Source organism: Melospiza georgiana, chromosome 6 (assembly GCF_028018845.1).
Source record: "Melospiza georgiana isolate bMelGeo1 chromosome 6, bMelGeo1.pri, whole genome shotgun sequence".
NCBI classification, from domain to species: domain Eukaryota; kingdom Metazoa; phylum Chordata; class Aves; order Passeriformes; family Passerellidae; genus Melospiza; species Melospiza georgiana.
Genome location: NC_080435.1, coordinates 962,984 through 977,832, shown reverse-complemented (window position 1 = coordinate 977,832; position 14,849 = coordinate 962,984). Strand labels below are relative to the sequence as shown.

General features: G+C 36.1%; 1 protein-coding gene across 15 annotated transcripts in view; it reads right to left on the bottom strand.

Moving 5' to 3' along the window:
- The window catches only part of GPHN (gephyrin), a 261,241-nt gene that overhangs the window by 79,393 nt on the left and 166,999 nt on the right, over positions 1-14,849 (bottom strand). For 14 of the 15 annotated variants that reach the window (XM_058027375.1, XM_058027378.1, XM_058027377.1 and 11 more), the window contains 2 exons: positions 13,757-14,029; positions 8,719-8,853 (listed from right to left, as the gene is read on the bottom strand). In XM_058027375.1, coding sequence (XP_057883358.1) covers positions 8,719-8,853; positions 13,757-14,029 — 408 coding nt within the window. Of the gene's footprint in view, positions 1-8,718; positions 8,854-12,366; positions 12,475-13,756; positions 14,030-14,849 lie in introns of all 15 variants that reach the window. The other variant, XM_058027390.1, reaches the window with a different exon arrangement.

The following is a 14,849-nucleotide window of genomic DNA, read 5'->3' as shown; positions in this document are numbered from 1 at the left end:
ATTTGTGCTGGAAACACAGTCAACAATACAGGGATGCTTTTTCTTCTGCTGTGCAGTTCTTGCACCATCATCAAAGCCTTTTCTGTTCCTCCCCACCAGCAAGTGGGCTGGGGGCACACAAAACCTGGGGATGGGACACAGCTGGAACGCCTGGCCCCAAGCAGAGGGATATCCCACCCCAGATGGGGTCATGCTCAGCACGTAAGTCTGAGGGAAGAAGGAAGGTGGGGACATTTGGAATGATGGCATTTTCTTCCCAAACAACTGTCACAAGTGACGGGGCCCTGCTCCCATCAGTGTGGCTGAACACCTGCCTGCCCATGGCAAGCACTGAATTAGTTCCTTGTGTTGCTTTGCTTGTGTGTCCTTTTGCTTTCCCTATCAAACTGTCTTTGTCTCAACTGACAAGTTTTCTCACTTTTACTCTTCTGATTCTCTCCCCCATCCCACTGCTTGGGGAGAGAGTGAACAGCTGCAGGGGGCTCGGTTGCCAGCTGGGGTTAAACTGCAAGAGTCTTTTTGGCACCACACACGGAGCTCAAAACATTTGAGATAATGACAGATTTGACTGACATGTGCTAGATTGCATTTATAGCTGCTATTTCTGTTCAGCTAATAAGCAGCAGGCTCCTGTGTATTAGTCTAGTGCTCCTTAGTGGCTGCTTTTGCTTTTGCTGTAGTGCTGTGTAGCCTCAAACCATCTCTGCCCCAGCCAAAACCAGCACACGTGCATGAAATGCAGATGATGATGATGCAAACTGTAGAAGGATGATACAATACCAAACTGTGACACGCTTGCTTCAATAGCAAGGTAATATAGACCAGCATAAGAACCCTCCTCAAATGTCTAACAGATATATCAAGGGTGGCAGACAAAAGGAAGGAGATGTATGGATGGGGAAGCACCAGAAAGCATAGTGGAGGGAACATAAAAATGTTGATGGCATGCAGATTGGTAGTTCATTTAGTTCACAGCACTTCAGGTAGCTTCTGGGGATACCCAAGCAGTAAAATCAGACAACCTAAAATAATTTACAGACCAAAACAGAGTCGAGCTGTTGAGATGAAATCAGAATGATAAAGAGCACATTTACATAAGGAGAACACAGTATGGCAAGAAAATCTAACATATTCAAGAAGTGGAACCAGATGGAGAAATAAATATCCCCTTTACTGTTAGGTTCTAAAGAGTATAAAAGATGTATCCAACCCTGACTTGTAGGATACTGGCATAAGAAGGATGCTAGAGAAGTTGTAGAGAAGGTCATAGCTGGTGCTCCACATCCTCTCTGTCATTTCAAGCTATCCTGACCAGCTGGGTACACTCATATGGATTCTGGACAGACTACTGAATGCATGTATCTTTGTGCCTTTGAATACATAGATATTAAAGGGTGAATTAAACCCTTTTTGTTCTAAAATAGCATCACCTATCTCTCCTATAACATCTGGCACTGAACTTTGCTACACCATCATTAAATTGTTTAATAAAAAAGGACCAACAAGAAGACTGCTGTTTATCCTTACAGGTACATTTTTAAAACTGCTGATTTTTTCATCAGAAAAGAACACAGCAATAAATGATGTGGATTATTTATTATGTCAAGAGTTAGTGAAGGAACAGAAGCTGAGCTGTTACTTAAATGAGATTAATGTATGAATGGACTAAGACACTAAAGAAGAGGAACAAAAGAAAACCAAATTCCTACAGGCATAAGACTATATGAAAATTCAGCCTATAGGATGCACAGTTTTCCTGTTGAAACCATTTTTCAGGAAGAAACAAGATTTAGTCAGTTGACATATATAATAGGAACTAAGAGCCCCAAAGAAAAAAGACTGAATGGAAAAGGGAAGCCAATATTTTTCTGATGCCATCTTCAGCAAGACATAAAAATGATTATCAGGTGCCAACAAACTTAATAAGCATCAGTGACAAAACCAGAACTAGAAATACTGACAAAGTAGCCTGAAAACAATTCTGTAGAGGTGCATTCACAGTAATTTCTAACTGAAGATGCTGGATAAAATCAAACATAACTACATAGCTGTTGGTCAAAGAAACCCAAACCATTAAACAAACCCTAAAACCCTCATCTTGTGTTCCATCAGAATTCAAACCAGAGATTTGTTTTGGATAGGAACTGAAAAGATCTCAGTAAGGCTTCTAATATGAGAAGAAGGCACATCTTCTCCCTATCTTAAAGAAATGACAGATTGAAGTTACCAAAACTTGAAAATCACATTTGGCCTTGGAAGACAGCATACTAAGAAATGAAAACTCTTGCTCCCAAAGTTAATTGAAAAGAACATTTTAAGGAGGAACTGACAATCTGATGCAGTGCTAGTATACAGAGACTAGAACTCATGCAATGCATATGTGAGCCAGGATGTATTGAAAGGTTGTTCTCTTCTGAAGGAACACATGTAGAGAATTGTTACAATTTGAGAAGAAAAAGTATTTCTAGGGAAAGACTGAGTAACCTGTTCTGACCTGCTTGAAAATTTTCACTGGACTCAGGAAAAGAATGAAATTCTGTAGCTTAACAAACATCAACTAGTAATTAAGACATACAAATGTAGAGAAATTTTGCACATTAAAGCTTCTTTGTATGATTCAATCTATAACAAGTCTGAAGAGTAGCTGATTCTGTGACTGCAAGAATTGTTCTGGATGTTCTGGATCTGAAGCTAATTCCCAGCTACTCTAAAATAAACAGTTCCTCAGCATGACTAAGGGAAGAGAGCTATATTTTGGTGCTGCTATACTATTTAATACCAACTCCAGGTATAAATAAATAAAGTACTACTTGAAGCACACATATTCAATAAAGAAAGCTAAGACAAATAGGTAATTCTACTGAAAGCCAATGTTCAGCCTGCAGTTTACCCCAGTCTGTCTTCTCCAGAGTTGACTTGTTGATGAGTCTATTTTGGTACTAATAAAAATGCCCAGAAGACTATCCCTGAAGTTTTTGACCTTCCTACAAAGTGTATCTTCCATTTTTGAAAGGATTTTAGTAACTATGATGTATTTGAGGGATTTTTAATATCCTGAGCAACCAGATTGCTTCTTCCTTAGTTAAAACGTCTCACTCTTGAAGCTGCAGCATGCTGTTAACTACCAGGGTTTGTAACCAAAAAATAAGACATGCTAGGTCTGCATTATCCACATGTTTTGCCAAGATTATACACTTTAAACAATGGGGGTAAAAGGTAATGAATATATGAAAATATTCTGGTATCTTAATTAGTAATTGATCTGAAAATCACTGCTGCATTGTGCTGAGAAGAACACAGGAGTGTTCTTGATGTGCCTTAGGAACCACGATTCATTCTAAGGCAACTAGGGCCACTTTCTACTCAAATACACATTATAATAGCATCTCTTCTTATTAAACATAATTTTCTGTAATCCTGGATTGTGCATTGAAAAAAACTAAGAGGAAATTAAACCTAGAAATAACAATGAAAACATTGGAAGTTTTAGCAGGAACAAGTATCTAGCTATATCTGTGTGTATTTTTAAAAGAAAAAGCAAGAAACCCTAACAGTGCTTGGAGTGTGATCTCACCTATGTAGATCATCCTAACAATCTGAAACATTCTTGGCACTTTTCTGTGCTCTTCAACCTAATCACAGCTAAACAGCCCTGCCAAAGCACTTGCTATTTACTCAAACAAGTTCCTACATAGAAAAAACTTCAGCTATGCAAACTTCAAAAATAAAAGCAAAACAAAATTCGCTTGGAAATTTAGCGTACGCATTCAAACTTTAAAATACATTCACATATTTGCCATATTTCACTTTGATGACCACCTTAAGGAGAAACAGTAAGTTTCAAGAAGAAAAAAATGTTATGCACTCAAATGAACACAAAATATCTACACTGTGGATACCAATACAGCTTACTAAACCACACCTTCACCAGCATCTTTTTATTAGCTAAGAATTTCTGGTAAGGAACATGATTTTTCTTTTACTGATAAATATTGAACATCTCTACTGAAAAATTTCTAACAACAAAAATTGACAAAAACTTATTGCCATATCCACCTGCTCCATTCTGCTAATGTGCTTACTTCACATAGCAATTCTATATTGAAAAAGTAATAGACTGAAAACATAAATATTAATTAGATTTATCATTAATTTGTAACTCATTTGATTGTGTGGATGTCAACGGACACATTTCACATTAAAGTGGTGGATCATGACAGATAATTTTTTGTTAGCAGTAAGCGTAAGAAATTACTGAAATCAGTTTGGTTTTTTTTGGTCACAGAAACAACTTTCATCAGCATTTTTTTTTCCCAAAAATCTTTAAAGTTTTTTCCTAGGCTATTTCATTTCAGATATTCTCTGCACCTGGAACATTTACATAAATTACATGTGTCATTCTTTCTACATTGGGAATATAAGGTCTTTAGGTGAATATCTACTTATGAATGATAAAGACAATAGTTTTTCATAGGAAACAGAGTAACAGAAAGTGACCAACTAAGCAGAATTCAATGTACTGTTAAAAAGAAGGTGATAATGGACGGAGCAGTGGATAGGTGAGATGACTGTTTTGTAAGACTTGAAAAAATTCCGAAAAGTAGCTTTGCTTTCTCATTTTAGCTGTAAAATAGAGCCTATAGACTTTTATTACACAGGAATTAAAAGTTATCTATTTCAACTACAAATATGTAAGGATCTAACTTACTACTGAGGGTTTTGTCTGGTTCAGTGTAACTAAACAATGGATAGCTAGGAAAGGGACAGGAAACAAGCAAGTAAAGTAGAGAGAGACTTTCTCTTCAGTAAAATGTAAGGAGTGAAGGGAATGAAGCAGCAAGATGGAAAAAAACCCCACACTCTCATCTTAGAAGTACTATAACAAGTTCCTTAGGATCCTTTATGATCAAAGATAACACTGGAAGAAACTTTGCACCTTGAAGTGAAAGAGCTGAACATCAGTGAGACTGATGATCTTGCAAAGTGAAATACTTTGAACATCTCTTGTCACTGAAATGAATTCCTGGTGATAATTAAAAACCTGTCCTTGGTCTTCTAAATCTACTTCCTTTGACTTTGACATGCAACATTGCCAAAAATTAAGTACTGATTATATCATATATGTATGGGAGAAGTGAAGACTTCAACTTGAAAACTGCAATTTTCTTTTATGCTCATATGAACCCCCTAGGAGTAGAACAAAATTCAAAGTTTGAAATAATGACTCAGTCATTTATTCTGGATATATTCTTTTGAGTTATGTGAATTTATGGATCAAAGGTTTTATACTGTAAGCTAAAAAAACCCCCAAGAATCAACAGTAATGCAAATATAAAAAAAATTCTCCGTATTTCTAAAAGTATTTTACCCTAGGTATCCCTACTGCTTTTGTGTCTGAAAAGAACATTGCATTTTACCTAATGAAAATGCTAAACCCAAACACAGACAAAAACATAGTGATATCTTATAATCTGAGCGGCTTCTGGAATGACAAGAAAAACTTGTAAACCACACTGTGTCATCCTAAGCTTCTGTGAGTATTCAGCAAATTCATCCAATCATGTTAAGAAAGCCGTGACACTTTTAAACAATCAAAACTGTATTGAACAAGATAAAAATGTCACAATCACTATAAACTTTATGGTTGAATGATTGAAAAGGGAGGACTGTTAGTGCAGTTTTCCTCTGAGTAAAACCTGATTGCCTCTATATGTGAATCCATCTACTACAAATGTGGTTTAAATGCTCTTTGTGCAGTGGTCGATGTTCTTTGAAACTCAAACACAGTTATAGAGAACAAGAAAGGTGTTCTACAGAAATTTATTAAAAGCTAACAAAAGCTGGTTTGCTTAGTCTTGGGGATGTACCTAATCACTTACATAGAGTAGTCCCAATGGCAATTTGTCTTAAAAAGTTCCTACCTACCAAGAAATATAATGAGTTCTTTTAACAGGAAATGACATTTATGAAAACTGATTGAAACATCCAGGTTCCAACTCAATATTTATCATTTAGTACTTTGTTTGAAACAGAGATTTTCAGAAAACGTGGATGATAGGTTGTAAACAGTAAAGCAAATTTGCAATTAAATGTTGCATTTTGTCTACATGATCTGCTTGCATACATAAACAGCATTAGGTTTTCCAAAATATGATAATGAAAATGTGCATTAGTAATCAGGAGCATTAGTAACCTGTTCTCCCATACCTTTTCTTCAATATCCTCATGCATTAGTAACCTGCTACTTACATTCATTTAACAGAGGTGCTCCCGTCATTGCAGAAGCTTGAGTTTTTTTTTTTTCCTGAGACACACAGAGCTTTGTGTTATTCAGCAAATTCAGTAAGAGAGATGTAAGGGTTCATGTACACTTAGGACAAAAAAAAAAGCAACAAGAAAACAGTACAACAAAAGAAACTGGAATATGCAGTTGACAAAGAAATATAGTGCCACTTGCTCTGTGGCTAGACCAAAAATAAGCATAATCAAAGAACTAATTTTTTTTCCCTGACACTTCCTTTTCTTTGTTTCATGTCATATATGCATGTTTTGGAGCTCTGAAATGAGTTCCTAAACCAGCAAATGAGCATATTGAAAAGATACACACAGATTAAAGAAACAAAATAAATAACCTCAGAACATCACCTGGATGCTGAATTCTATTTATTTTTATTCTCATTACTGTGTGGGGAAGAGGCCAGTATAAATTTAATTCATATTGCATTATTAGAAAGCCAGGATCCAAAAGGAAAAACAGAACAACTGAAGACATTTAGACACATTGATAATCTTGAAGAATCTGAATGAACCACATTTCTTGATAAATTCAGATGATGTTTGGAAACTTGAGGATACTGTAAATGACTGAACGAAAATATAATGAGTAGTTTCTTTGTTTTTTGAAAGTAATATATAAAGTGAACCAAGAACTGTCTAAGTGGTAAAGAAGCTTATGTGCAAAATCCAACCCCTAAGTAATAGAACCAGATGCCATCTTCTGTCAAGTTTATTTTCCAGCATGTTTTTTTAAATTTTCCCCTATATCGGCTTGTAACAAACCACCATCAAATACACCACAGAAAATATCATCTAGCTAGCTGTTGCATGGCAATTCCTGTTATAAAAGTGGTGTGGTCTCACACATTTTGAACAAAACCTGATTTTGCAGTCATATGTGAAAAGCAGGTCTCAACATGAAATACCAAAGCATGATCTAATTATAAAATGAGCTCACCTCCACTAACTGCCCAGACACAGTTTCAGATTTTCAATCTTTTTCAAACTTCCAGTACATTCCTTCTATAATCTCTGAATCTATCAAGAGAGTTTAGAGGACTGGATTCTGCTTCAGAGCAGATAGGCTTTACTCCTTCCCATTGTGACAAACTTCCTGAAAATATATAGGTATCATCTAGAGCTATTTTCAGCAGAGCTGTCTCCTACTTATGCCTGTTACTCGCCCACCTTTGGTTTTCTTTGGACAATTTTGTTTTATCAATGGGCATAGGGCTCAGTGCAGCTTCTCTGTTTTGTCTTGCTCTTCTGCTCTGAGCATTGTAATGTAAAAAGCTCCATGTTTTTATTTTGAAGCTATCAGACAATATACAATTTTTTAGGAAAAAAAGGGAAGGAGATGCTTACAGTTAGAATTTGCTGAATAATCTCTAAGAAAAGCAGACTATATAATGAAGCTCAAGTTTGCTGTCCATCAGAATAATTTTGATTCTATTACAGTGAAGGTAAGTACTGCATGAAACAATCCCATAGGTTAAACCAAAATATTTCTATGGGTGGTTGCCCATAAATCTTGTTTGCTGACAGAAAAGAATGAGACAGTAGGAGAGAAGAACTAGCAGATGCTGGTAATCATTTTAGCAAGCAGAATAAGCTTCAAGGATCATGAGTTAGATAAGGAAGAATGTTATTATTTGCCATCTGCTACTGGTTTATTATTATGTCAGCATCTGGTGCCACAGAAAGATCTCTGTGATGTGAACACACAAAGAAAATTTAGACAGTTTTCTTCTGCTGAAAGGAATTCTGCTGAAGGTAAACATTACAGGCCTTGCCACTGGTCAATTTGCTTAGCTTTTGATGTATGCTATTTAAAGCCTGATAAAAAGTAAACATATAGAGTTCACCTCAGTGATTAAATAGTATAGTCTAATCACTAAGAACTGAATAATAATCCCACAAGGTTGGCATTAAAACTTTCTTTCTATTAAATTTTGGCTGTTTTTTTGTTTCCAAATGTCAGGCAGCAAATATCTAAGTTTGAGCAAAGCCGGTTGGTTTGAAAGTCTTAAACTGAACAATAATAAAGTGGGGCACAGATCTGCCCCAGCCCAGGCTAGAAATTTGCACATATATATTTTTTAAATAAAATACTGTTTGCTTAATGTTGTTTCTCAGTGGCAGGATTATCTATGTTCCTGGGGATACTGAAGGACGCTAAATACATTCAAGGTGCTAACATTTCATATTCATTATGGGTATTGCAAGAGAACATGAAACTTCAGTAACCACAAGGTGTTGGTGGACCCACAGGTTGAACTGTGCACCAGTACACGTGGAACGAGCTACACTGTCCTGCATTTATCTGTCCTACAGAATGACACAGCCCTTGCATGCGAACCAACCTTGTTCAGCAGAGGCAAGACATTAATCTGATAGATTACAGGGCTGAGCACGGAGCTTGCAAGGCATAAATGTACTTACTTTTGGTGTTGGGCAGGATGCAGTGGAGAGGCGAGAGGTGGCTTGGGCACGAGGGGATTCTGAAGGAGTAGTACTGAGGGAGGCTGTATCACGTGGGAGAACCTGAACACCACGAGAGATGATGGAATCTGGAATCTTGAAAAGAAGAGAGGCGGAATTAATAGCAAAAAATATACTGTACGTGAAACTCAAGACCTTGCCTCAAAAACACAGGAATAGCCCACTCCTCAGGTTGCACACCTCCTCATACTCAGTGCTTGGCAGTGGTTAAGGGCATACTTTCCTAATTTCAGTAACAAACGCCTAAGAAATATATAAGGTCACATTCTAATTGAAGTAGCACAGAACATACTAGTTCTGAAAAAACTATGAATCAAACATACTACAACAAGAAAGAATAAGAAAACAATGGTTTCCTCTTAAATCTTTGTTTAAAACCCAACAATGATTTCTACCACGGCATGAAGGGAGGCAGACTTTCCATCCACTAACCAGGGGGAAATACTCTGAAAAGAAAACCATTTGCTAGAAATTTACTGAAGCCCTCTAAAGATATGTCATGCAATGAGAAAACTTTTCACAAGAAATGTCATGCATTGAGTAAATAGTCTTTATTCCATGAACTGCCTCCTTTCTGCTCTACCATGTTCCTAGACTGTTTTTTGCCAGTCAGTTTCTGTCAGCTCTCCTCAGAGGATCTTTCAAGGCTAAGCACCTGATGCTGCAATGTCCACTGTAAATTCTGAAGTCAGCAGAGTTTCTTTTCAATGTGGACAGCTATGCTGGGGATATCTTCCTCTTCAGAAACAGAGCCTAACCGGCCTCTACATGGAGTATTCTGATTTGCAAATCACATCTCAGAGATGTATCTTAGAGGTAAATGATATTCCAAATGCTCAAATGGTTTGTAATAGAAGCATGATTTCCTTTCTGTTTACTTTTTCTCCTGAAATCCCATCTTAAATTCATTAAAGCCCAAAAGCAGCTGACAGTCCCCAAGTTTTATACTGGCATAGATACTCCCTACAACTTTCAATGCTTCTTTGTAATGTCTATGGCTAAGGAAAATACAGCAAAAACCACACTTTCAAAGGGCATAAAATAAAAAAATGAAAGAAAGAACAGCTTCAAGTCTTCAAATAAGATACCTTTTAACTGCTCTCCTTTGATAAAAAACTGCATGCATCTTGATATGATTGTGTAGGGGTCCATTACCCCTTTTGTGTACTCCAAGACCCCACAACATGAATAACAATATTGCTTTTGGAAATGATATCATGAATCACTTCTCCCTAGGTTTACTCTGGGTGCTCTAGAGTACCAGATACTTCATACCAGATACTCATACCCTTCAGGCAAGAAACATTTTTATTTCCCACCATATTGAGCAATCATTGTTTCTACAATTTTATCTGACATCACCTTTTTGTAATAATAACCTCTTCTGCAATAAAGTGACTGATAGAATCCCAGTTTGCCCTGAACTGCATGTGTAGTACTAATTTTTGCCTGTGAGAAAATTAAAATTTAAGTAAAATTTCAGCCATGATATTAATCAGAAAAGAAGCTGAAGATTAAGGGAAAAGATGATCACAGGCACTTAATTTCAGTAAGAATTATTTCCAAATCACTACCTTTAAATAAAATGTAATTACCAGAAAATAATTAATATATAAACCTATCTAGATTGTAGAGAAAAATTTCTCACTGAGAGTATAAAGTTAGGTCACAGAGTTCAAATTTTGCTCTTTTTCTAATATGAATGTGCTGAATTGCTAGATAAATTAGCACTAACATTCTCTTTGAACCACTACAACCTGCTGAATTTTGTGAATCTACAAGCATGTCTATTCCATTAACAAAAACATACAAAAAAAATAATGTGACATGGGGAATTTCTCATTTTTCTCACCTACATTTAGAGAGTTTTTGAATTTTAATATTAAAAAATTAAATTTAGGCAATATAATCCTCTAATCAAGTGAACTTCTTGTTAACTCTGTTAAAGAGTTAATAAACCCCTGAGAAATTTCTGTGTGTCACAGAAACCTGGAATAAAGAAGGGCCGGAACGTTACTGTATTTTGGACAGACTGTTTTTTTTAACTTTCACTAAGGCACACTGAGGATTTATGATTTGTCTCCCTAATATTTTTATTAATTTTTCATTTTCAAATAAACTGAATACAGAGCAGTAAAAAAACTTTAAACGGAGTACAGTGAAATTCTTAGCTCTTAGTGAAAATAGTTTCTGTTTGTACTAGCTGGAGTGGAAAACCTATTGCAACATACTGACAAAGACAGAAAGTAAAGAGAAATGGATGAAAGTGATGGAGAAAGATATTCACCATATCCATCAGTCATGGCTTGTACAATTTTCATCTGACCTGGCCTTTCTCTGGTGTACTTTTATTTTGGTTTAAATATTTCTGTCTTCATATTAGAGAACTTTGACAAGATCATTGATAAGAAAATGGAAAATGTATGAGTTCTTTGTTCTCTTTTGCTCAGAGCTGAAACAAAGATTGACAATGATGGTGAGGTGAGAAAACGCTCTCTAGATGGCAATTACTATGACTTTTATACAAGAGAAAAAATGCCTTAAAGACAAACAGAAAGTACAGCTTAAAAACCCCAATAACCTGTCGAAAAAATAACCACTTTCTGCTTTGAATTTGAAGATCTGATTTGGATTATATAATGCATAAAACAATAGCTCAAGAGTCATCTGCAAAAGAACACAGAAACATGTATGACAGTTTAACAGTGTTCTTCCTAGAGGCTAAATTAACTGTTCTATTGGTACTGAGTAATTTGGTGCAAATTCTAGTTTAGTGACCTCAACTCAAAAAAAAACCTCACCAAAAAACAACAACAAAACAACCACCCAACCATGTATATGTACTATATAGCTTTATCATCAGGTGTGTGAACTTTAAAGTTTTCACCATTTCCTAAGTGAATTTTCAAGGGACACAGAAGCATGTTTTAAATACAGAGGCATTAGGCTATTTGATTGATGGTTTAAATTACTATTTGCCGAAGGGAACAGGTCCTTTATTACCATTCATTGGAATAGTTTTCTACTATTCACCAAAACCTAGTAATTTATAACAAGTCCATTGCTTCCTGACTCCCAGAGTCTTCTGTTTTTGAGAAATTCTACTTCTACACAGGAAGCAAATATGAGACAGAAACTGTAAGTCATGAAAGCAAACTATGAACACCCAGTGCAAATGCTGTATTATGTTGAGAAAAAAACTGAGAGAAAAGCAGCAAAACAAGACAAAGAGGAAAAAAGGTATCATTTCATAGCTCTAAAGCAGTAATTTTAGGAGATTATTTTAATTATATTCAATTATTGAGTATATTAGATGATAAAACCAGTGACTAATGAGAAACATAGGCTTTATAGCAATTATTATATCTCAGCAGATAAATTATTCAAAGTGACAACACACATGACCTTTACCTTGTTTAGCCCTTTATCTTAAACAGGTATTTTCTGTAACATGGGCTCTCAAAGATAGCACTGATGTGTCTTTGTTAGAAGAAATAAATAGCATTGTCTGTGCATACATAGACTAGGAGGCAGGCAGAGCATTTTTAGTCAGTGTTAGTGCAAAAGCCTCTTGGAAGTGTCTCTTACCAGTTCTCCTGCACTGCCTGCTGTGTGATGGCAATAACTGATGAGACCAGGGATGGGCTGTTGACCTTTAGCCATGATAACAGCCGGACTGGGATGGGATGGATGCTTCTAATGCACAACACATAACAGCCATGAATACAGTGACAGGAAAACATGAAACTGCACAAGCAAATGACCAAAAATGAATGAGGTGAAAACAACTGTGATATCAAAATGCCAAGCTCATAAGAACACAGCCAGTTGAAATCTCAGGTTATTTCCTGCCTTTAAAAATGGCATATATTATTTATCTTTGCCTGCATAAAAAGAAATTAAACAATTTAAAATTTGCATAATAAAAACTGATACTTGCAAAAGATAATTACCTTAATTCATCCCTGCAAAGACATATGTAATCAGGATTTTCTGTATATTGGGAGATGATCTCCAGCTGCAGCTGTCTTAGAAATGTCAAGATGTCTCAGACCTGAATTCACATTTCTGGAGTTAGAATGTTGCTGCTTTGGTTTAGAAATTGTTTAATATAATTTTGAGTTACTTAGACTTTCAATTCTCATAATAGGAATTAAAACCACAACGTTTGGAGTAGATATGGAATAACGCAGTTTGGAAAATACTGTTTCCAAACACACAGGGATACATTATCTTTCCATTCAAAAACTGAATCCATAATACTGAGGTAAATATTCATATATTGTTCAAATAGTACAAAAATTCTTGGGAAGTTATTTAAAATTTGAATTCGAATTATTTACAAATTATTTACAAATTTCAAATTATTTTTTTTTCTTCTTTTGCAGTCTCCAATTTGTTATTTTAGTTTGAGTAATGCTGATCTATGATTATTGGTTAAAGCAAGGCTATAAAGACTTTATGATATTTAGTTTGTTGGCAGAATTTCACATCTTTTATGCAGACATGCACATTGGAATACAGTAATCAGGAGAGTTTCCTACTTAAATTATTACCTGTCTGTCATACTTTTACCAGTTTCCAGAAACTAAAATTTTAATTTCAAATTAGATATTATGGCTTGCAAAGTTTTGTTGTGATTCCTTAACATGCCGCCTACTGGACTTTGCATGTTCAGGCGTGTGAATACTTTGAATTATAAAAAGCCACTAAAACCAGTCTGTCACATCAGAATGGTATTATAAAACATATGTTAACACCGAGATAATAAATGATATTTCTCCCACTGGAATTTGAAATCACCTACCAAAACAGAATTCATATATTTTTATGAAGCTCTACTTCTACAAAATGTACCTGAAATAAATCTGTTTGAGGCGAAGACATAAATGTAGAGTCATAACATGCAAATGAAGGGTGGTGGGAAGTGCCTGAGACAGAAACTGAAGGGTCTCCTGAGGAGAGGAGCCAGACTCACCTTAGCTGCAATGGCTGCTGCTGTTATATGTGAGGAAGAACTGTCCTCTGTTGAGGCAACTCCGCTATCCTTCTTCTCTTCCTCCTCTTCCTCACACTGCACTCCTTTGTCTTCTGTCTGCTTGTGAGGGCTGGTGGTTGGAGGAGGAGAAAGGGGAGGTGGTGGTGAAGGTAGATCTTCAAGCTCATCGTGTACCTCCTTCACTTTTACAATGGCATCGCGCAAAAGATCAATGGCGTGAGGTAGGGCTGGCAGTATGAACTGAAAGCATTCCTGCGCAGAACGAGAAGAGAAACCACCGTGAAAAGCTACCTGCACCCGCAAACACGAGTTCACTCTTTCAATATATTTGGGATTTAAGCGCATCTTTTCACGTGATCAGAAATAAAACCCACCATGTCCTTATGCAACTGCTCTTAAAAGAAAAATGAACTCAGAAACAGATCTGGTGACTATTCTATAAATTTTTGCTTTTTTTCATGCAAATACAGTAAATTGAACAACAGGGCTATTGCAATGAGCTAATACTGAAAACAAGAGTTACATTTCTGTGAATATGTAATACAGAAAACAGTTCACAGCAACTGGCAGAATGCTACAAAAATACAGAATAAAAACATTAACTATATCCCTGCAGGGATATTAGTTTCAAATCCTTCCTATTATGCTCTCTTGCAATTAGAGAACAATTCATAAGGGTTTTCATAATTATACTTTTATATAATTATATCTTTTTTTTATTCATGGACCTATTTTACATACTGGAAGAATGACAAACTACACTGACGTCATTGTAATGCCATGTAACTAAAAAAACAAAAAAATTCATAAACAAGCTATTTTTTAAATCTCTCCTTGTTCTATAATCTTACAAGCAATTAGAACGTTTATTTTATATGGGTGGAGAAAGCGAAACTGCAGGTGCTGTGCAGTTGCTCTTGCTCCATAATGGGCACACACATCAGTACCATGCACAGCTGCCTGTGCTGCTGAAATACCCTGGTGCTCCACCAGATCAAAGCAGCAACTCGGGACGGGATGTGCTGCAGCTGCCTGCTCTGAGCAGGGTCAGGATGAAACTCAGGCTTCCTAA